Here is a 20,517-nt window from a genome sequence, read left to right on the forward strand (position 1 = left end):
CTAGTTCAATTCCTAGTCGGGGCACATGCCCGGGGTTGCAGGCTAGACCCCCCCAGTAGGAGGTGTGCAGGAAGCAGCTTATCAGTGATTCTCTCCCATTGATGTTTTTATGTCTCCCTTCCTCTCTGAAATCAATAAAAATGTTTTTTAAAAAAATATATATATGAATGTAAGTCACTGTGTGCCAGAGAGGAATACAATCTTAGAATTATCCTACAGCCAAAATGAGAATGAGTTTGAAATCCTTTTGGGAATGTGTTTATAGCTGCAGTTAGTTGAAGTGTCTTCCCAAAGGTCTTGGGTTCAGTTCCCATTCAGGGCACATATCCTGATTGTGGGTTCGTACAGGAAGATGTTTCTCTCCCCCTCCCTTCTCTAAAATCAATTAAAAATTTAAAAAAATAAGAGCTAGTCTGATGAATGAGCTGTCCTGCCATCCGGCATTTACATGTGAACATGAGACTTTTCTACAATGATCCTTCACGTAGATTCATGAAGGGAGAGTGGGGGGGGCATCAAATTCAGTTATACTCCAGCATGTAAATTTCCCACAGTAAAATACAATATACGTTCGATCCAAAATGATAAAACTGCACAAAAAAGGAGGCATCTTTATTGCAATAAGTTAATCCAGTGGATAGGTCTGAGAAAGCACAAATCAGTTGGTCAGGGCAATAAGAGCTTCTACCACGTTGCCCATGTGTTCCCTCAAGCTCCGCTCTGCGGCTGCTCTTGAGATCTCCATCTCTGTCATCTGCAGGAAAAGGATCAGTGATGTTACCTCTCTGGCATTAATGTGCCACCAAAACATACTAACTCTACTTGTTTCAAGAAGCAGCCCAAACTCGGCAAAGTAACCTCCCCTGCCCACTCACCACTCACTACTAGTAGGCATCTACTCACTATCAGCTCCAGGTCTTCCTTCTTGATGGTGACTTTTGCCAGTTCCTTCTCCCTACAAATATTCATGTGCATTAGTCCTCATTCCCTACCGCCACCATAAACTCCCAGGAAGGACATCCCGTTGTACCTTACAAATAAATGACTCTTGATAAACAGTTGAGTGAAAATACAAAATGACTTCCACCCTCTCAACATAACATTACCCCCCTCCCCCAGGAGACTTCAGGGCAGGCAGTAGGTGTTGCCAGGAGGCCTTGCATCTACCCACAAAAGAGTAACGTTACAAAAGAGTGCAGTTGTAAGCCTTGTACCTGAGGGAACTGGTGACGGAGTTGAACGGTACAAGGCTTACTCGTGGTTTTTGTTTCCGCTGGGGGAAGGAGGGGCTCTAGGGCTGGCAGCGTACAGAAGACTCACCGCTCTTGTTTGGCTTTCTGCTCCCGGGAACGTCTGTCTCCAATCACGGACATGGCCTGCGGGAAAGACAAATCTAGTTACTGCTCTGCTACCCACGAACCCTAATATAAAAAGCCATTACCAAGCGAGCCCGGTGTATATTCTCGATGACGAGCGTATCAGGAGGCCTATTTAATTCAATCCTGAGCTCCGGAAGCCCACCTTAAACCCAATCTCCAGCAAGCTCCTTTTCGCAAGCCGCGGGTCCCAGTGATGGTTCGGTTTCCCTCTTGCCTCCTCCCGCCATCGGGATCGTGACCCGGTCCTGGAGCGGGGCTTCCAGCTACCCCCTCGGAGCCCCCTCCACTCTCGGCCCGACCGGCACGCGCCCGGCCCGCCTCACCGTCTCCAGGTTGGAGCTCTGGATCTCCTTCTCCTCCGCATAGTCGGTCACTCTCTCCAGGTCCGCCGCACCACTGTCATGCTTCCGTGGCTTCTCGGGGGGCCGCTCCGGGCCGCTGGTCTCGGTCTCCAGCTCCAGCTCCACATCCCCCTCGGTCGCCATATCGACCACACCTCGCCGCCGCAGGCTCCTCCCCGCCCCGCGACTTCCGGTAATGCCCACAACATCCGCCGGGAGAGGAGGGGGCGGGCTGTGCCTGGGCCACGCCTTCATCAGTGCTCTGGTTCTAGAAGCTTCAGCGAGGAAGGGGGCTCGCCTGGCCGCCTTTCTTTTGGCGTGTACAGTGTTGTTTTGTGCAGAGCCCTTTCCCAGACCGACCCCCTCACATCCTTCCCTCTTTACCCGGATCCCTCCAGCACCCTCCGCGGGCGGGCGCGCGCACACACTCCCAAGGAATTCTGGTCAAGCAGCATTGATGTCTAATCCTAAACCAATTAAGAAGGCTAATCCACAGGAGGCACATATGCATTCTGCTCTCTAAGCTAGGCAGAACAGCCAGGGTGGCCTAAGGGCCCACGTAAGAAAGTAGTTTCACTGGGACCTTTGCATTTGCCACAGCCTGGAGGTCGGTGTTCTTTTCCTGATGTTCCTGCCCATTCCGTTTTAGACTGGGTGACCAGCCGCAGCACCGTGGCAGTCCAATGGGCTGAGGACAAAAGAGAGCTGCTATTTTCTCATCTACCTTCCATCTGGCATAAGGATGGTGGGTGCAAAGGCCATCGCGGGCCCCAGCACCTCCCTCCGCCTGGCACAGCAACACAGTGAAGACAGCAATGTCAGAGTGAATCCTCCCTTCTATCAGGTGAGAAGGTACTTGGGCAGAGGCTTGAAAGCTCCCTCGACAAGAGCTATCTGAAAAGAGGAAGGGAATAGTAGTAAAGCTGGGGAAGAAAGCCCAGGGGAGCCAATAAAGGCCTTCCTTCCCCCTTGGAGGCCCTTCTGCTTCTTAGCCTGTAAGATTACTGATCATTAAACCTCTCCTCCCAGGTTCCCAGTATCAGATGTTTAGGTCTGGGGAAAGGTTACAGACCAGGTGTGACTTAGGCTTTTAGGAAGGTCTGCTCAAGCCTGCCAGAAGTTAAGCTCTTAGAAAGCTCTATTTGATGTCAGTGGACGTCAATCCCAAATAGCTTGGAAGGAAAGGAAAGGGGAAATTTTAGAACTCAGCCTTAGTTTAAACTCCCACATGCATTAATGTAACCCTAGCCCTGCATCTGCTCTATCCCCAGGTGTCCTGCTGTGGGCCTGTTCCCTGTACCTGCTGCTGCCATTCTAGGTGGCCTCATCTCACAGAGTCCACTTGTAGCCGCCTGTTCTACATAATCCTCCATATGGGTGCCTCAGCAGCCTGCTGCCTGCTGCTGTCAAGAACAGTAGTGGAGAGGGTCTGGGGCAAGGCTAATGGCGTAAGTGTGAGGGGATAGAGTTGTACTGACAAGATTCCGATTGGGGGCTGGAGACAAATGAGTGGATAATACCCATGGGAAGTAGGTAACTCTCTATGCATGACGACTTGCCCTCCTTCCAGATCCAGATGCCCTCGGGGTTTTGTGCCCATCTGTTTGGCCACTCTCACTGCCCAGTGCTCAGTGGCTCTGGGGCTGTGTACCGAGTTTGTGCAGGAACTGCCACCTTCCACCTGCTGCAGGCTGTGCTGCTGGTCCACCTGCACTCCCCTACCAGCCTTCGGGCACAGCTGCATAATAGGTTTGTGTGTACTCTTTGGGTGGGGAGGGAAGTAGACATAAGCTTCAAGGAAATTCCAAGATGAAGTAATAGCATTGTAAAAAGACAGAAACAGGTAGTTTCTCTTTAGTTTTTAAAGATTTTTAAAAATTGATCTTGAGAGGGAGGGAGGGATGTTGTTTTGTTGTTCCATTTATTTATGCATTCACTGGTTGATTCTTGTATGTGCCCTGACCGGGTATGGAACCCACAACCTTGGCCTATTGGGATGACGCTCTAACCAACTGAGCTACCTGGCCAGGGCCTGAACTTCCAGTTTCTAAAATGGAGGTGACAGTGGGATTATATGCAAGCCCTATGTCAATAGTAAAATGCTGTCCAAATGTTATTTAGGTATCTGAGAGGATCTGGAATAAGCTGCAATGGGCCTGCTTCCAGCTGCTCTCACACAAGACTCCTTTCCTATACTTAGCTGTCTCTTCTCTCCTTCTTCCTAGTCTTGCTTTCTCCTTTGCCTTCCTCAGTAGGCACTACTGTCCACTCTCCTTTGCCTTTTCTTCTGAACCTGTTTTTCTTTCCCTGCTAACCAGCTTCTGGGTCCTCAAGCTGCTGTTCCTGCTAGGTCTCTGTGCTGTTGCCTTCTGCATCCCTGATGAGCATCTCTTCCCAGGTACCTTCCATTTCATATCCTGATCAGTAGGCTGAAAGATTTTCTAAGAAAAAGAGAGGGTAGGCAGACAAGGAGTAGTATGATCAGCTACATTTTCCCACTGGTCCCCCACTTGCAGCCTGGCATTACATTGGCATCTGTGGAGGCTTCACATTCATCCTGTTGCAGTTGGTGCTTATCACAGCCTTCGCCCATTCCTGGAATAAGAACTGGTAAGGAGCACATAACCCTAACGGCTCTTCCTGGGAATGTTGCCTGACATTAGTAGACCCAGCAGGCTTGGGCAAAGGACACGACAGGTCCATGTTCCCTAACTTCTCACTGAACACTATCAAAAAAGCTCAGGAATCTGATAACTCTGTGGGCCAGTTGGGATGGGTAGTCACACCAGTCTTCTGGGAGAGGGGAATAGTTGGTAATGGTAATAAAAAAAAGAGTTGGAGCCCGAAGCCATTGCCCACCTCCACCCTTAGGCAGACAGGTGCATTCCAAGACTGTCGCTGGTTCCTAGCCATGCTGCTGGCCACCCTAGTATTCTACAGCATGGCAGGGGTGGCAGCAGTGTTCCTGTTCCACAACTACACGCACCCAGCTGGCTGCCTGCTCAACAAGATGCTGCTTAGTCTGCACCTTTGTTTCTGTGGCCTCCTCTCCGTCCTCTCCATCGCTCCTTGCATCCGCCTCAGTGGGTACATGCCTTGCAACATTCCAGATTTGGGGGAACTTGAGTATAGCAAATTACATTAGTTTCCCTAATCTATCAATTCTTTGCTTCTCCCAAAGGGTGGGGAAACGTAAGTGGGGTTGGGGGTAGAAATGGAGGAAATTACTACCCTGTAGACTAAAGCAATGATCCCCATTCTGCCCAGAGCAACCTCGCTCTGGCCTTCTACAAGCCTCTATCATCAGCTGTTATATCATGTACCTGACCTTCTCTGCACTGTCCAGCCGACCTCCAGAGAGTGGTAAGGACAGGACCTGGATTCCCCAGGCTAAAACCCCCTTTTTTTTTTTGCTCTTGCCAAATACTTAGTTTTGTTCTTACCACTTTTCTTCTACCCTTCTCAGTAATTCTTCAAGGACAGAATCACACACTGTGTCTGCCTGGCCTGAGTAAAATGGAACCCCAAACACCAGACACTTCTCTGGCAGTGCTGAGTGCTGGCATCATGTATGCTTGTGTGCTTTTTGCTTGGTGCGTAAAAGTGTCAAGGGTAGAGGTATGAGAGAAGGAAAAATGCCCAGGACAGGGAGGGATGGTCAGATTGTCTGGGACCGTGTTTATTTAAACTTTAAAACACGACAAGAGGGAAGCTCTCCATGAACAGAAACAGTTTCTAAGAATAGCACTTGTCAGATGATCTGTATAAGAAAAAGGGGGCAAGGGGAATGATATGAGAATTAAAAATACATGCAAAAATTTTAGGGCCCTCGTGTGAAGATTTCTAAATCTTTGGGGGGGGGAAATGGTTCTAGGAACACAATATCCTCCTGAGAGTTACCAGTTGGCAGTAGGTGCCAGCAGGCAATTCCCTCCTGCTATTTGACTAAACCTGCTTGAGAACTGTATTCTTTCTCAGCAATGAGGCTTCCTACCTGGCTGAAGTATTTGGACCCTTGTGGATCATCAAGGTTTACAACTATGAGTTCCAGGTGAGAATGGAGAGTTTGATATCCCCAGTTCAGTATCGCCAGTTCGGTGCCCCTCCCTCCACACACACAGACAGACAGACAGACACACATCCTACCAATCTCTACCCAGAAAGCTCAGATTCTAGCTGCTATTACCTTTTATTGAGTACCCACAATGTGCTAGGCACTGTGCTACTTTACATACATAATCTCATTTAATATAATCCTCACAACAACCCTGTGAGGTAGGTTATTTGCTCCATTTTACAAATGGAGAAACTGAGGCACAGATGAAACATCTTACCAAAATTCCCACAGCCAGTTATATGCGGGAGCTAGCATTTGAACCCAGGTGTGCCGCTACTTCTTACTCCAGATATTTTCAAAGAAAGGGAGTTTCCTATGTTAATACCTTCACATTTTTTTCAAAGTCATTCCGAAACATGCTGCCTTTTGTTTTACAGAAGCCCTCACTCTGTTTCTGTTGCCCTGAAACAGTGGAGCCAGAGGAAGGTGAGTGTCAAGTGAGGATCCATAAGAAAGTGTAGATTTCTGCAGTGCCAAAGAGCCCTTAAGTGCTTTCACAAAGGAAGCTGGGGGAGGAGGAAGGTGGAAGAGGTATTTCAGCAGCACTGTTGCCCTCCCTCTATTCAGGGCAAAGAGGAGCTGCCAGGCCAGGTGACCAAGAGACCTCTCCAGCTCCTCCAGTGCAAGCCCAGCATCTTTCCTACAGCTATTCTGCCTTCCACTTCGTCTTCTTCCTTGCATCACTCTATGTCATGGTTACCCTTACCAACTGGTTCAGGTAGGATGGGGAAGTAGGCCTGGGATACTCTCCTGAAAACCTAGCTATTGTAGGGACTAAATCAAGGCCAGTCCTCAGGGTTCCCAGGAGACTCCCATGGGTCTGCCATAATCTGATGGCTAGGGCAGGTCCAAACGCTAAGGCCCTTCCTATTCTCTAACCGCAGACTTTGGTTCCACAGCTATGAGGGAGCAGAACTGGAAAAGACCTTCACCAAGGGTAGCTGGGCTACCTTCTGGGTCAAGGTTGCCTCTTGCTGGGCTTGTGTACTCCTCTATCTATGGCTGCTACTGGCACCACTCTGTTGGTCCCCCACCCAGAACCCCAAGCCTCCACCTATCTTCAGGCAACAATGTCATCGTATTAGTATCGCCAGATAACAAATATCTATTCTAGGCATTTTTAACACAACTGAGGTTTCCTTGAGGTTGTGCCCCTAGTCTTGGCTCGGGAGAGCTGTTAAGCCTAGCAAACACCTCAGGGACACAATGGACAGTTAGTTACCGCATTTAGGTTGAAGTCAATACTATGTCTGAATTGGAAAAAGTGCCCAAATATACCCTAATGCCCTGGCCAAGTATCTGACTCACTAGAGCTACCATTACATCTTCACCCCCCAACTCAAGAGCTAACTCCCAAGTCTACATACAGCTCAGGAACCACTCTCATGGTGGAGAGGGGGACAGGGAAAGACCAACAGGGACTGAAGGCATACTTGGCTCTGCCCTTGGAGATAAAAAGAAACATAAGCAGTTCAGCCCTGGGCACAGGATATAAGAAGCCCAGAACCCCAGAGCACAGAAAGGAACACAGAGACTACCCCAGCTTTTAATCCTGATCTTGAGGTCAAAGGAAGTGGGAAGACAGAAACCACCCTCATTCCACAAGGACTGGAAGAAGAGAATGTGAACACTTGAAAGCAGCTGACTGTGGGAAGGCGGTGAGCAGCAGGATTTTTGGGCCAACTTTCAAGCAAGCAAACAAACGGAGAAAGAATAAGGAAGAGGGGCATAAACTTAGGTCTCGGAGCCTTCCTTCTTAGGCCCTCAACTCCATCCTTGGGATGGTGTCAAGGTCTGGGTGGGGGACAAAAATTACAGAAAAGAAGTCCCTACGGTTCTTAGAGGATTCCTCTACCACATACCCAGAGTACTTCTCTGCTTATTGTAGTATAATAAAGGATTTCTCTGTGATGTTTCACTTAGGCTACATATCCACAACCTTTTAGGGTCGAACATTCTCTCCCCTTTTTGTGGGAAAGGGCAGCCATTCCTCCATCCCCATCCCCCCCACCCAAATCCCCAGTCAAACCAGTCGCTCAAGGAATTACAAAGCTACTTTTAATACTTTGGGGTGAGCCCCACAGGAATAAAAAAACACTGGGAAGTGGTAACCCTCTCACCCCCAGGAGTGGCCCAGGGGGAGAGAGGCTACCTGAGGGGAAGGAAGCACAAAAGGGGCCCGCTGCAGACTCGGGGCAAGGGGAATGCCATCGGTGCTGGGACCTGTGAGCACTACAGGAGGAAACGCGAGCGTGGTGGGGTGGGACTGGCTCCAGGCACACAGGCGAAGGGCAAGAGGGTTGGACACGAAGCCACAAAGCTACTTGGGTTCCTCCTTCTTCTCGTTTGCCTTTTTCTGCTTCTGCTGCATGATCTCCGAGTCCCTGGGGGTAGAGATGATGGGGCACTGGGAGGTACCAGAGGGCAAAAGGGACAAGATGCAGGGGGGGATGAAGGGCACAAAAGGATAAGATGGAAGTGGACGGGACAAAATTCAGCGTGTGGCTGCTGTGTTCCCACAGGAGACTAAAAGGAAGGGAGCTGAGGCTCAAAAAAGGGCGATCCGTCTCTATCTGGCTGCTGCCCAAGGGGTCAGAAGTCTGGCCGCACACAAGGCTATTCTGTGCTGAGCACCACACCCAGCCACATAGTGAAAAGGTGGGGAGAAGGGAGGAGACGCGCACAGCAAGGAGGGCCAAGAGCACAGGGCTGTCGCCGCCACTAAAGCATCTGAAATGTGAAGCTCCCTGCCCTTGCCCTTCAGGTCAGGCCCAGGGGCACTCAGCCACCGGACTCCGGCCGGCACCCGCCCCGTCCCGTCCCTTCCTGCGAAGCAGCGAGCTAACCATGGGAGCGCGGGGAGGAAACAGAGCCCTAGAGGAAGCACTGCGCCCTGCCCCTCGCGACTCCTTCGGATGTCAGCCCCGAGGCAGCGCTCCGCTCTGGTCCAGCCCTCGGCCCGGCCCGGCCCGGCCCGGCCCGAGTCTCACCCCGCCTGCGGTCCTCCCCTCCCAGGGGCTACCTCTGCTTGCGGGCGGCAGCAGAAAGCCCGTCATCTCGGCGCTTTCCCTTCACCGAGTCGCTCTGCTTCTTCATATTCTTCTGGCGGGCGAGCTCGCGCTGGTTACCGCCTAGAGGAAGGAGGCAAAAGGTGAGTCGCGGGGGCCTCCCCGGCCACACACCGGCGACCCCCCAACCTCGCCGGGCGGTCTCCCAGACTTCACCCCCGGGTCCCGGCACCGGCCCGTTCCGGGGCTGAGGCTGGTGGGGGGCGGGGTGGGGAGAGGGGGCCGAGCTGCCTGCCCGCCTGCCACGGGGCAGGGCAAACTGAAGAGGGGAGGAAAGACAGTCCCGGGGAGCCTGCTGGAGGCGTGTTTCGAGGTTCGTTCGGGGCGGCGTGGGCTCCCAGACAGGTGGGGTGTGTGGAGATGGGGGGTGTGCAGGGGTCGGGTCGCCGTGGGGGCTCTGGGCCTCTCTCCCCGACGCAGGCGTCTCCCCGCGCCGCGGAAGGTCGGGGCGGCCCTCCGCCGGACCCGGGCGTGGGGGCGGGGGGCGAGCGTCTCTCTAGAAGTGGCGGTGGGCACGGGCCGATTTCCGGGCGTCGAGGGGAGGGTCGCTAAGAGCGCGCCCCGAAAAGGGCCCCGCTGGGGAGGCAGGAGGCGGCCCGCGGCGGGCCTGGGCAACGCTGCCCGGGGTGGACGGGGGGGAAAGGGCCAGGGGAGAGGGGCGCAGCGCTCACGGGTCATGGCGACGGCAGCGGCTCCGACCTGCCTCCGTTGCGTCCCTTCGTTCACTCCGACGTTGCCGGCCCCGCCCCTTTCTCGCAGCGTAACGGAGCCGTTCTCTCCTCCCCGCCTCCCCGCGCCCGGCGCCGGCTCCCATTGGGCAGGAAGAAGCACGTGGGGCCGCGGGCCACGCTGGAGCCGGGGCCGGGGAGGGGCGGGGCTTCGCCGGTCCGGCGCGCGGGGGGCGGGGCTTCCGAGCGGAGCCGCGGGGCGGGCGGGAGAAAGTAGGCCGGTCACGTGGGCGGGGGTGAGGGGCGCGGCTGGCGATGTGGCGCTTCCGCGGGCTCGGGCACGTGATGTGGCGGTGACCTCATGCGGGGACGGCCCGGGACGCGGACGGACTCTCCCGGAGGGAACAGCGGGGGCTGGGGGGCGGGTGTTGGGGTGCCGGGCGGGGCGGCGGAATGGGCCGCCGGTTCCGTTGTCAGAACTCCGCGACTGAGTTTGGCGCTGTTACTTAGAATACCCCACGGCCCGGTTAGCCCCCTGCGTTGTCCACGTGCGAGTATGTAAAAGCATGTACAGCGCAACGTCCGAGACCCCATTGCAACCGCACTGTCCCGCTGCCCCAACCCCTCTAATACAGAAATTCGCGGCACACCCCGTGTGTCCTAAAACTTTGGTCTTGCCCATTTCCCCACGGAACTTTAAATGTGAAGATGCAATGGCTTAGAAGTGTTGGAGGACCCCCAAAATCGGGCTGTGGAGTTGGATTCAGGACTAAAAGGTTGGACAATGTACACATGTCCGTTTCTCACTGCACTGTCTCCGCCGGCCGCACACGGTCTTTCGCCGGCAGCTGAATAGGGCGCGAAACTCACGTTTCCCACGAAACTCACTCTCATTTCTAGCTCCATTCATCCACAAAACTCCCCGCCGGCCCTGAGGAATTGATTGGGAAAAGGAGACATGCTTAGGAAACATCACAGGGAAGAACTAGTTGTGAAATTTTTTTATTTTTTTTTTTAGGCTCACCAGAGGATATGTTTTTATTGGTTTTAGAGAGAGAAGAGAGAGAAACATCGTTTAGCCACCTCCCTTGCTCTACTGCGGATGAAACCCTCCACCTGAGTATGTTCCCTGACCCAGAATCCAACCTGCGACCTTTCAGTGCCTGGGAGGACACTCCGGCAGAGCCACACCCAGCAGGCTGGATGTGAATTTTAACTTGTGATTTTGTCCAGCTAGCTCCCATAGCAGAACCCGCTTGAGGCTGGAACTTCAAACCGGCTTCTCCCTCATAGTTTTTGCCATACCTAACTAAGTATCACTTGAACTACTGTCTATTACTTAATTTTCTTTGTATATGTCTTAAATGAAGCATGTAAGTCAAACCTCATATTCCTTTAGAAACTTAAAATCAGTACCACTTGTCCAAAAGCAGAAAATAACTATAAAAATAAATGCAATAAAAATGAAATATATTATTAAATTCTACCCCAAAATATCATTGTTAAAGATGCTGATGGCCCCCTGGCTGGTGTGGCTCGGTTGGCTGAGCATCGTCCTTGTGCGCTGAAAGGTCACAGGTTGGTTTCCTGGTCAGAATACATGCCCAGGTTGCCTCTCTTTTTTTTTTCTTTTTATCCTCACCTGAAGATATGTTTTTACTAATTTTTTTTTTTTTTAGAGAGAGAGAGAGAGAGAGAGAGAGAGAAACATCGATGTGTGAGAGAAACATCGATTGGTTGCTTCCTGTACTCACAATCAAACCTGCAACATTTTGGTGCAAGGAAGGATGCTCCAACCCACTGAGCAACCCAGCCAGGGCCTGCCCTCTCTTTCTTAAAAAGCGAAACTAACAAATGTTAGAGAAGTAATTAGGCATAAGTCTTCTAAACTGAAGCTTTCTCATTTTATATATATATATATATATATTTTATTGATTTTTTACAGAGAGAAAGGGAGAGAGATGGAGAGTTAAAAACATCGATGAGAGAGAAACATTGATCAGCTGCCTCCTGCACATCTCCTACTGGGAATGTGCCCGCAACCCAGGTACATGCCCTTGACCGGAATCGAACCCGGGACCCTTCAGTCTGCAGGCCGACGCTCTATCCACTGAGCCAAACCGGTTTCGGCTGAAGCTTTCTCTTGACATAATCAGAAGATTGAAAAGCATTTACTTTTTATACTTTCAATGTTATTCTGTGTGCTATGTCTTTTTCAAAAATATTTTTTATTGATTTTATTAATTTACTAGAGGCCGGTGCATGAGATTCGTGCACTGGGGGCAGGGGGGGGGTCCCTCAGCCCTGCCTGCACCCTCTCACAGTCCAGGGCTCTTGCAGTCCGGGACTCCTCGGTCCTTACTGCCCTCCTGCAGCGGAAGTGGGAGAGGCTCCCACCACTGCCACTGCACTCGCCAGCTGTGTGCCTGGCTTCTGGCTGAGTGGCGCTCCCCCTGTGGGAGTGCACTGACCACCAGGGGGCAGCTCCTGGTTGAGCGGCTGCACCCTGGTGGTCAGTGTGTGTCATAGCGACAGGTCGTTCTGCTGTTCAGTTAATTTGCATATTATGCTTTTATTATATAGGCTTTTTAATCTTCACCCGATTGATTTTTAAAGAAAGTAGAATAGAGAGGGAAAGACAGAGAGAAATATTGATGTGAGAGAAACACATCGATTGGTTGCCTCCTATATTCGCCCTGACCAGAGCCGGGGCCTGGGAGGAGCCTGCAACCAAGGTACATGCCCTTGACTGGAATCAAAACCTGGACCCTTCAGTCTGCAGGCCCACACTCTATTCACTGAGCCAAACTGGTTAGGGCAATTTTTGTTAATTTTAGGAAGGAAGGGAGAGGAAGAGAGAGACAGACAGAAACATCAATGATAAGAGAGAATCATTGATTGGCTGCCTCCTGCACACTCCACACTGGGGATTGAGCCTGAAACCTGGGCATGAGCCCTGACCTGGAATGGAACCATGACCTCCTGGTTCATAGGTCAACCTTCAACCACTGAGCCATGCTGGCCGGGCAGTATGTCTCTTTCTATCTCTTTCAATTTTCAACCTTTTTTATCTCATGGCATACATAAACTAATTACTAAAATTCTGCAGCACACCAAAAAATATATATATTTTGCCTATCTGACAAAAAAAATCAAGTAATTCTGATTTATTCACACTGGATAGCTATTGTTGTGTTGGCTGTTGTCATATTTTTATTTGACAATCTAAGGGAAAAGAGGTCAGTGCCCTTGACTAAATACTCAGGGATTGATTGCATGTTTTTAAAATTCTTGCACACACTGGTTGAAAATCGCTGCTCTATACTAACTAAAATTACTTCTCATACCTTCAGTAGCACATATTCCACCCTTTGGTATATGCTAAATGTAACCAAAGTGGCCCACATAATAATGTAACAAATCCTGACTCTGCTACTTACTGGATTTAATTTTAGACACCTATTTTCTCCATATTTGAATTCCTTTATATGAAAAATAGAAATAATATTGTTGTGTAAAAGGTTAATAACTTGATATAAAGGGCCTGGCCCATAATAGGCATTTGGTTAATGTGTCCTCCATTTTCCTTCTTCAAGTCCTAAAAATTCTTCCTTCTCCAAATTTCTCTAACCCATCTGTGGTAGCTAGTCTTTGAGTCGGCCCCTAATGATCCCACCCTCCTGGTATTCCACCTCTACCACACTGAATCAAGGTTGGTCTGTGACTAATAGATTATGGCTATGTCATTTCTGATGCTAAATTATAAGAGACATTGTGACTTATGTGTTCATCTCTCTCTTAGATCATTGGCTGTGAGAGGAGCCAGCTGCCATGTCTTGAGGAGGGGCCCACATAGTTAAGAACCAAGGCCGTGGGTCAACAGCTAGTGGGGAAAGAAAGTACCTCCATTTAAACTCAGCACAGAGTTGAGAATTAGGGAACAGAGAGAATGAAGACCCAAGTCTCTGAAGCAGAGAAGGAAGAGGGTCAGGATTTAGGAACCCCAGATATAAAGTGAGAAGATGAGGAAACCGGACTTATAGGGTGGAGACGTCACCTGCAGACCCACAACAACAATCTGACCATGATTCATAAGAATCTGGGCTATTTGGCTTCCCAGCCCCAGGCTCCCAAAGGATCCAAGCTACATGTGTCCCCTTATATGCAGAGAAGCCACAGAACAAGCCCCATGGGGAAAACTGAGCCAGCCAGAAATGAGTGAAGTAATGTAGGATGAGGAAGAAAGTTTTCTTTGGCACCTGTTACTTCCTTATCAACTTTAGTAGCTCAGGTGGGTGAGAGAGTGGGTGAGGAGTGTAACCAGTCTCCTCTTATCAATTGACTTCACCCTACCCCATGTCCAAGAGTCTAATTCCCATCTTATTGGAACCTAGAACTCCAATCTAAATTTTCGAGGAGTTGCTCCAAAAATGCACTCATTCTTTCATAAATATTCTTTGTGTTGTACACCAATTATGTGTCTACTATTATATTAGGTACTAGAGGCCTGGTACATGAAATTATGCACTGGGGGAGGGGGAGTGTCGCTCAGCTCAGGCTGTGCCTCTCTCAGTCCAGAACCCCTTGAGGGATGTTTGCCTGCCGGCGTAGGCCCGATTCCCCAGAGATTGGGCCTAAGCCAGGAATTGGACATCCCTCTCACAGTCCAGGACCCCTCAATCCTTATCACCTGCCTTCTCGCTGCTCCCTACCGCTTGGCTTGCTGCTCCTTAGTGCTGCCATGGAGGTAGGAGAGGCTCCCACCGCCGCCACTGCGCTTGCCAGTGTGAGTCCAGCTTCTGGCTGAGCGGCACTTCCCCTGTGGGAGTGCACTGACCAGCAGGGGGTAGCTCCTGGTTGAGTGTCTGCTCCCTGGTGGTCAGTGCGCATCAGAGCGACCCGTCATTCTGGTCGTTCCACTGTAACAGTCGCTTAGGCTTTTATTATATAGACTAGAGGCCTGGTGCACAAATTCGTGCACAGCTGGGAGGAGAGGCCACAGGCGGTTGGCTGGTCAGCCCCGCCCCCTTGTCAAACTCCCAGTTGAACTCTGGGTTGGACTCCCAGTCAAGGGGACAATTTGCATATTAGCTTTTTATTATATAAGATTAGGCATATAGTGATGAACAAAACATATATCTCTATATTCATGGAACATTGTATTGAGAGGAAATAGCTCTCATATATACATATATATATATATATGTATACACACACATATATACATACATATGTATTTCTGTATATATATGTATATGATATATATATATATATATATATATATATATATATATACACAGATATTATAATAACTGCTTTGAAGGAAAAGGATTCTATGTAAGGATGATATTCAAAATATTTAACTGGGTGCACACAGCATAAGCACCTACCAATCAAAACAGATTTCAGTATAATCTGAATTAAGACTAACCGTGTCACCCAGCCGGCATGGCTTAGTGGTTGAACATCGACCTACGAACCAGGAGGTGACGGTTCAATTCCAGGTCAGGGCATATGCCCAGGTTGCGGACTCGATTTCCAGTGTGGGGCATGTAGGAGGCAGCCTATCAATGATTTTCTCTCATCATTGATGTTTCTATCTCTCTCCCCCTCTTCCTTCCTCTTTGAAATCAACAAAAAATATATTTTAAAAAAAGATTATCTGTGAACAATTCTTCTACCTGTCCTGGTAAGAAATTATAGTACTGCTGGTTTTATGAAGGGAGTATACCTGTAGACCCTGTAGATCAGGGGTCCTCAAACTTTTTAAACAGGGGGCCAGCTCACTGTCCCTCAGACCGTTGGAGGGCCGGACTATAGTTTAAAAAAAAACTATGAACAAATTCCTGTGCACACTGCACATATCTTATTTTGAAGTAAAAAAACAAAACGGGAACAAGTACAATATTTGTATTTGCATGTGGCCCGCGGGCCGTAGTTTGAGGACCCCTGCTGTAGATTATAACTTTGATTAGGGAGGTGAAATAGTGATATTTGAGCTGAAGCAAAAGGATGAGGAGTTAGCTGGGGCAAGGGAAAAGGGGCTGGGAGAACATTTCAGGAGAAGGAAGGACCTAAAGCCCTGCTTCCTCAATCCATTTTATCAAGAGCCTCCCTACTGGATAGGTAATAGGCAAGTCACTGATGCCGAGTGAGCAGGGTGGAGTTAAACTAGGTCAGGAAGTAGGTATGGCAGTGACATGATCTGAGTTACTACTGCTAACACCACCACTAGCGAACATTTTTTAAATTTTTATTGATTGATTTTTAGAAAAAGGGAAGAGAAAGAGAGCGAAACATTGTTTCACTTATTTATGTATTCATTGGTTGCTTTGTGTGTGTGACCTGACTGAAGGTTGAACCCACAACCTTAGCAACTTTAGCAACCTTAGTAAATGAGGACAATGCTCTAACCAACTGAGCTACCTGGCCAGGGCATTTATTGATTGTTTGATATTAGAAAAGAAATGGAGAGAGATAGAAATATTGATTTGTTGCCCTAGCTGGTTTGGCTCAGAGGATAGAGCGTCAGCCTGTGGACTGAAAGGTCCCAGGTTTGATTCCGGTCAAGGGCATGTATCTTGGTTGTGGGCACATGCCAGTGGGAGGTGTGCAGGAGGCAGCTGATCGATGTTTCTCTCTCACTGATGTTTCTAACTCTCTATCCCTCTCCCTTCCTCTCTGCAAAAAAATCAATAAAATATATTTAAAAAGAAAAAAAATATTGATTTGTTGTTCTACTTATTTATGCACTCATGGTTGATTCTTGTAAGTGCCCTGAACAGGGATCAAACCTACAACCTTGGCGTATTAGGACAACCCTCTAACCAACTGAGCTACCTGGCTCGGATGACTAGCTAACATTAAGTGAGTGCTTATTAAGTGTACTTTTCTTATTTGAGCCTCACAATGACTTTTTGAGATGTCATTATCCCCTCTCTACCAGTTTATAAACCTTGGAACAGGCAGGTTACTAGTAGATAACTTACCCAAGGAAACTCAGACAATAAAGGCCGAGAGCATAACCCAGTCTGTGCTCTTCATCAGCAGGATGTAAATTCGGAAGAGACCACTCGGTGGGAGGAAAATGAAATACAACAGATAATCGGAAATGGGGAGAGCAGTCAGGAGGCTGTCACAGACATCCAGGACGCTAGGCCTCATTTTGTAACAGATAACTGAAATGTAATTCAGACCAGTTTGGGCAAACGGGAGAATTTGTTGGTTTATAGAACCAAATTGTGGGCTGGGCTGGGCTGGGCTGTGGCTGACACTAGGGAAAATTAAAACCAGTGAAAAGGAGATGCCTCCATGTCTCCTATCTTGCTTTATTTTCTCAGACCCAGATTTCTTGACATGATAGGAAATGGCCATCAGTGGTACCTGCCTTCACATCTCACAGATTGTCCAAGAGAGAGGGTCTGAGTCTCTTCCTTTAGTTTCTGTGTTTAAAATCCCAGGGCTCTGATGGATCAGGTGCCTATTCTCGCGGTGGGAAGGTGGGTGTGCAGCAGGATATAATGAGAGCCACCTCCCAGCAAAATCACATGATTAATATGGGAAGGAACAGAGTTATCAGAGAAAGGGAGTTTGTTCCTACCCCCCCCCCAAAAAAAAAACAAACAAACACAGGATACTAGACAAATAAAAGATACCCACTACATCAGGGAGGAAAAGATAGCCACTTGGACTAAAATGGTGGCAGCAGAAATGGCAAAAGTGTGCAGTTTCAAAATATATTTTGGAGATTCAATGATGGAGGAAGATACTATTGTTTCCTGAGTTCATTCATTTCTTTATGAAATATTAGCTGTACACTTATTATGTGACAGACACTTTTAGACACTGGCTGTAATTCAGGTCTCTGAATTCACGAAGTTGACACTTATTGGAGGAGAGTGACAATTCTCAAGTAAACAAACCAAACAGTATAGAATGACAACTTGTGTTAAGTGTTAAAAGAGAAACAAAGGTGTGAGGATGAAGAGTAATAGGGGAACTGCTGCCTGAAGGTGAGTCTCGGCTTCTCCCGTTCCTCCCTGGACAACGTGAGCTTCAGCTTCTCCTCAAACTACCAGACTCCCTGCAGCCGCTCAGCTACTGGGTCCAGCCAACCAGCAGCATGGCCAGCATCTATGCAGGTGCGGGGCTCGGGCTCCCAACTCTCCATGTCCCACTCCACCAGTGTGCAGAGTGGCTGGGGGTCTGGGGGCCTCGCTGCGGGGATGGCCGTGGGTATAGCAGGCACAGGGGGCATCCAGAGCGAGAAGGAGACTATGCAATGCCTGAACGACTGCCTGGCCTCCTACCTGGAGAGGGTGAGAAGCCTGGAGGCTGATAATCGGAGTCTGGAGATCAAAATCCGGGAACACCTGGAGAAGAAGGTCAGAGACTGGAGGCATTATTTCAAAACCATTGAGGGCTCAGATCTTTGCAGGGTCTGTGGGCAATGCCTGCATTGTTCTACAGCCTGACAGTGCCTGTCCTGCTGCTGATGACTTCAGAGTCAAGTATGAGACAGCGTTAGCCGTGCTTCAGTCTGTGGAGAGTGACATCAATGGGCTGCGAAAGGTCCTTGATGACACCAATATCACTCGACTGCAGCTGGAGACAGAGATCGAGGCTCTCAAGGAGGAGCTGATCTTCATGAAGAAGAACCATGAGGAGGAAGTAAATGGTTTACAAAACTAGATTAGGTTCACTGTGGAGTTGGCTGCCCCCAAATCTCAGGACCTCAGCAAGATCCTGGCAGACATCCCAGCCCAGTATGATGAGCTGACTCGGAAGAAACAAGAGGAGCTAGACAAGTACTGGTCCCAACAGATCGAGGAGAGCACCGCAGTGGTCACTTGCAGACCGCTGAGATAGGAGCTGCTGAGAGGACAATCACAGTCCTTGGAGATTGACCTGGACTCGATAAGAAGTCTGAAGGCTGGCTTGGAGACCATCCTACGGGAGGTGGAGATGCGCTATGCCGTGCAAATGGAGCAGCTCAACAGGATCCTGCTGCACCTAGAGTCAGAGCTGGCCCAGGCCCAGGCTGAGGGGCAGCGCCAGACCCGAGTACAAGACCCTATTGAACATCAAGGACAAGCTGGAGTTCGAGGTCGCCACCTACCGCCGCCTGCTGGAAGAAGGGGAGGACTTCCATCTTAGTGATGCCCTGGACAGCAGCCAGTCCATGCAATCCATTCAGAAGACCACCACTCGCAGGACTGTGGATGGCAAAATAGTGTCTGAGGTCAACGACACCAAAGTTCTAAGGTGTTAAAGGCAACAGAAGTGTGGCGCCTCTTGGGGAGGGGTAAGAGGCCAATAAAAAGTTCAGAGATAAAAAAAAAAAAGAGTAATGGGAAACCCATTTCTGCAGTGACATTTAAACTGAGGCCTGAAGCCAGTTTTAGGAAAAGTAGACAAGGGTTCCAGCAGTGCAGTTTAATCAATACACAGACAATAGGAACAGCATATTCCAAGGCCCTGAGTGGAGAACAAATTTGGATAATTAGATTAATTTGAATGACCACATACTGAAATGACCCAGTGCCTTGTTTGTAGAAATGACTAGCCAATAGCACTGGAGAAAAAAACTGTTAACATGAAAACAAGTCAAAACAAAACAGAAACAGAAAATAAATTCTCAGAGAATATAGAAACAATTCCAGGAACAAAAGAAATGGGAGGGGGGACTATAATTAGTATCCTTAGAGATGAATAGAATATTGAACAGGAGAGCTATAAAAACAAACATCCAGAGAATAATAAAAAGTTACTGGAGCCCTGACCAGTTTGGCTTAGTGGATAGAGCATCGGCCTGCAGACTGAAGGGACCCAGGTTCGATTCCAGCCAAGGGCATGTACCTTGGTTGCGGGCACATCCCCAGTAGGGGGTGTGCAAGAGGCAGCTGATCGATGTTTCTAACTCTCTACCCCTCTCCCTTCCTTTCAGTAAAAATATCAATACAATATATTTTTAAAAAGTTACTGGAAATTAAAAATATGATAGCTGAGAGAAAATATCAATAGAAGGGTTGGAAAATATAAGTTGAATAAATATTCCAGGCCCTGACCGGGTAGCTCAGTTAGTTAGAGCAGCATCCTGATACCTCAAGATTGTGTGTTCGATCCCCAGTCAGGGAACATACAAGAATCAACTAAATAAGTGGAACAACAAAAAATTTACCTCTCTCAAATCTATCAATAATAAAAAACAAGAAAAAATATTCTAGAAAACCGGACAAAAAAAGTGATAGATAATAGGAGAGGAGGAAAAGGAAAACTATAGAGTCAACTCAGGAATCTCCAGCATCGATTTATATGAATTTCAGGATGAGAGGGAAGTAAAACAAAAATTGAGGGGATCTATTGAGTGCTCAGCACATGGAATGAGAAAAGATCTACCACATATCAGAACACTGGAGTCAAAGCGAGCACCCTAAAGGCTTCTGAGACATAAACAGGTCACCAAGTATGGGTATTCACAATGACTTCAGACTTGTCAGCAGCAACACTGGTAGCCAAAAGACAATGGAGCAATGTCATCAAATATCTGAAGAAAAATAACTAACAACCTAGAATTTTTCACCCAGCCAAGCTATCAGTTAATTATGAGAAAAAAAATTAAAATATATTTTTATTGATTTTAGAGAGAGGAAGGGAGAGGGATAGAGTGATAGAAATATTGATCCCATCAGCTTCCTCCTGCATACCCGCTACTGGGGATCAAACCTGCAACCTGAGCACATGCCCTGACCAGGAATTAAACCATCACCTCCTGCTTCATGGGCCAGTGCTCAACCACTGAGCCACATTGGCTAAGCTAATTATGAGAATTTGTAGTCTCAAAGAAATTATCTACCAAGCACCCCTTTCAGGAAGCTAATGGAGATGTACTCCACCAAAATAAGAGTAAACAAATAAACAAAAGTCATAGAAACCAGGAAAAAG

General features: G+C 48.7%; 3 protein-coding genes, 1 long non-coding RNA gene and 1 pseudogene across 7 annotated transcripts; 3 read left to right on the forward strand and 2 right to left on the reverse strand.

The window, feature by feature from the left end:
- Positions 1 to 152: 152 nt before the first annotated feature.
- On the reverse strand, positions 153 to 2,244 carry HYPK (huntingtin interacting protein K). 2 transcript variants are annotated; one of them, XM_059703019.1, is made up of 4 exons: positions 1,703 to 2,129; positions 1,321 to 1,376; positions 904 to 955; positions 153 to 754 (listed from the first exon to the last, which is right to left on the reverse strand). In XM_059703019.1, the coding sequence occupies exons 1-4, from the start codon at positions 1,973 to 1,975 to the stop codon at positions 659 to 661; spliced, it is 477 nt and encodes a 158-aa protein (XP_059559002.1). In that variant the 5' UTR covers positions 1,976 to 2,129; the 3' UTR covers positions 153 to 658. The 2 variants fall into 2 exon arrangements, with proteins under 2 accessions (XP_059559002.1, XP_059559009.1); XM_059703026.1 differs by lacking the exons at positions 153 to 754; positions 1,321 to 1,376 and having other exon boundaries at positions 896 to 955; positions 1,703 to 2,244.
- A 7-nt stretch (positions 2,245 to 2,251) lies between these two features.
- On the forward strand, positions 2,252 to 7,755 carry SERINC4 (serine incorporator 4). 2 transcript variants are annotated; one of them, XM_059703065.1, is made up of 12 exons: positions 2,252 to 2,564; positions 2,992 to 3,168; positions 3,291 to 3,469; positions 4,039 to 4,118; positions 4,237 to 4,330; positions 4,592 to 4,803; positions 4,988 to 5,083; positions 5,187 to 5,313; positions 5,699 to 5,771; positions 6,215 to 6,263; positions 6,405 to 6,555; positions 6,737 to 7,755. In XM_059703065.1, exons 1-12 carry the CDS (start codon positions 2,463 to 2,465, stop codon positions 6,933 to 6,935), a joined length of 1,539 nt encoding a protein of 512 aa, XP_059559048.1. In that variant the 5' UTR covers positions 2,252 to 2,462; the 3' UTR covers positions 6,936 to 7,755. The 2 variants fall into 2 exon arrangements, with proteins under 2 accessions (XP_059559048.1, XP_059559056.1); XM_059703073.1 differs by lacking the exons at positions 2,252 to 2,564; positions 2,992 to 3,168; positions 3,291 to 3,469; positions 4,592 to 4,803 and having other exon boundaries at positions 3,835 to 4,118.
- Positions 7,756 to 7,873: 118 nt separating this feature from the next.
- SERF2 (small EDRK-rich factor 2) lies at positions 7,874 to 9,752 on the reverse strand. Of its 2 annotated transcripts, none has more exons than XM_059703041.1 (3): positions 9,605 to 9,752; positions 8,860 to 8,968; positions 7,874 to 8,221 (listed from the first exon to the last, which is right to left on the reverse strand). In XM_059703041.1, exons 1-3 carry the CDS (start codon positions 9,717 to 9,719, stop codon positions 8,158 to 8,160), a joined length of 288 nt encoding a protein of 95 aa, XP_059559024.1. In that variant the 5' UTR covers positions 9,720 to 9,752; the 3' UTR covers positions 7,874 to 8,157. The 2 variants fall into 2 exon arrangements, with proteins under 2 accessions (XP_059559024.1, XP_059559033.1); XM_059703050.1 differs by having other exon boundaries at positions 9,577 to 9,730.
- LOC132238211 (uncharacterized) lies at positions 8,886 to 10,961 on the forward strand. The gene is made up of 2 exons (XR_009453751.1): positions 8,886 to 8,988; positions 10,592 to 10,961. It is a non-coding gene; the product is annotated as an uncharacterized LOC132238211 (long non-coding RNA).
- A 6,079-nt stretch (positions 10,962 to 17,040) lies between these two features.
- Positions 17,041 to 18,867, forward strand: LOC132219744 (keratin, type I cytoskeletal 18-like; annotated as a pseudogene).
- The last annotated feature ends 1,650 nt before the right edge of the window (positions 18,868 to 20,517 follow it).

This window comes from Myotis daubentonii, chromosome 1 (assembly GCF_963259705.1).
Source record: "Myotis daubentonii chromosome 1, mMyoDau2.1, whole genome shotgun sequence".
NCBI classification, from domain to species: Eukaryota; Metazoa; Chordata; class Mammalia; order Chiroptera; family Vespertilionidae; genus Myotis; species Myotis daubentonii.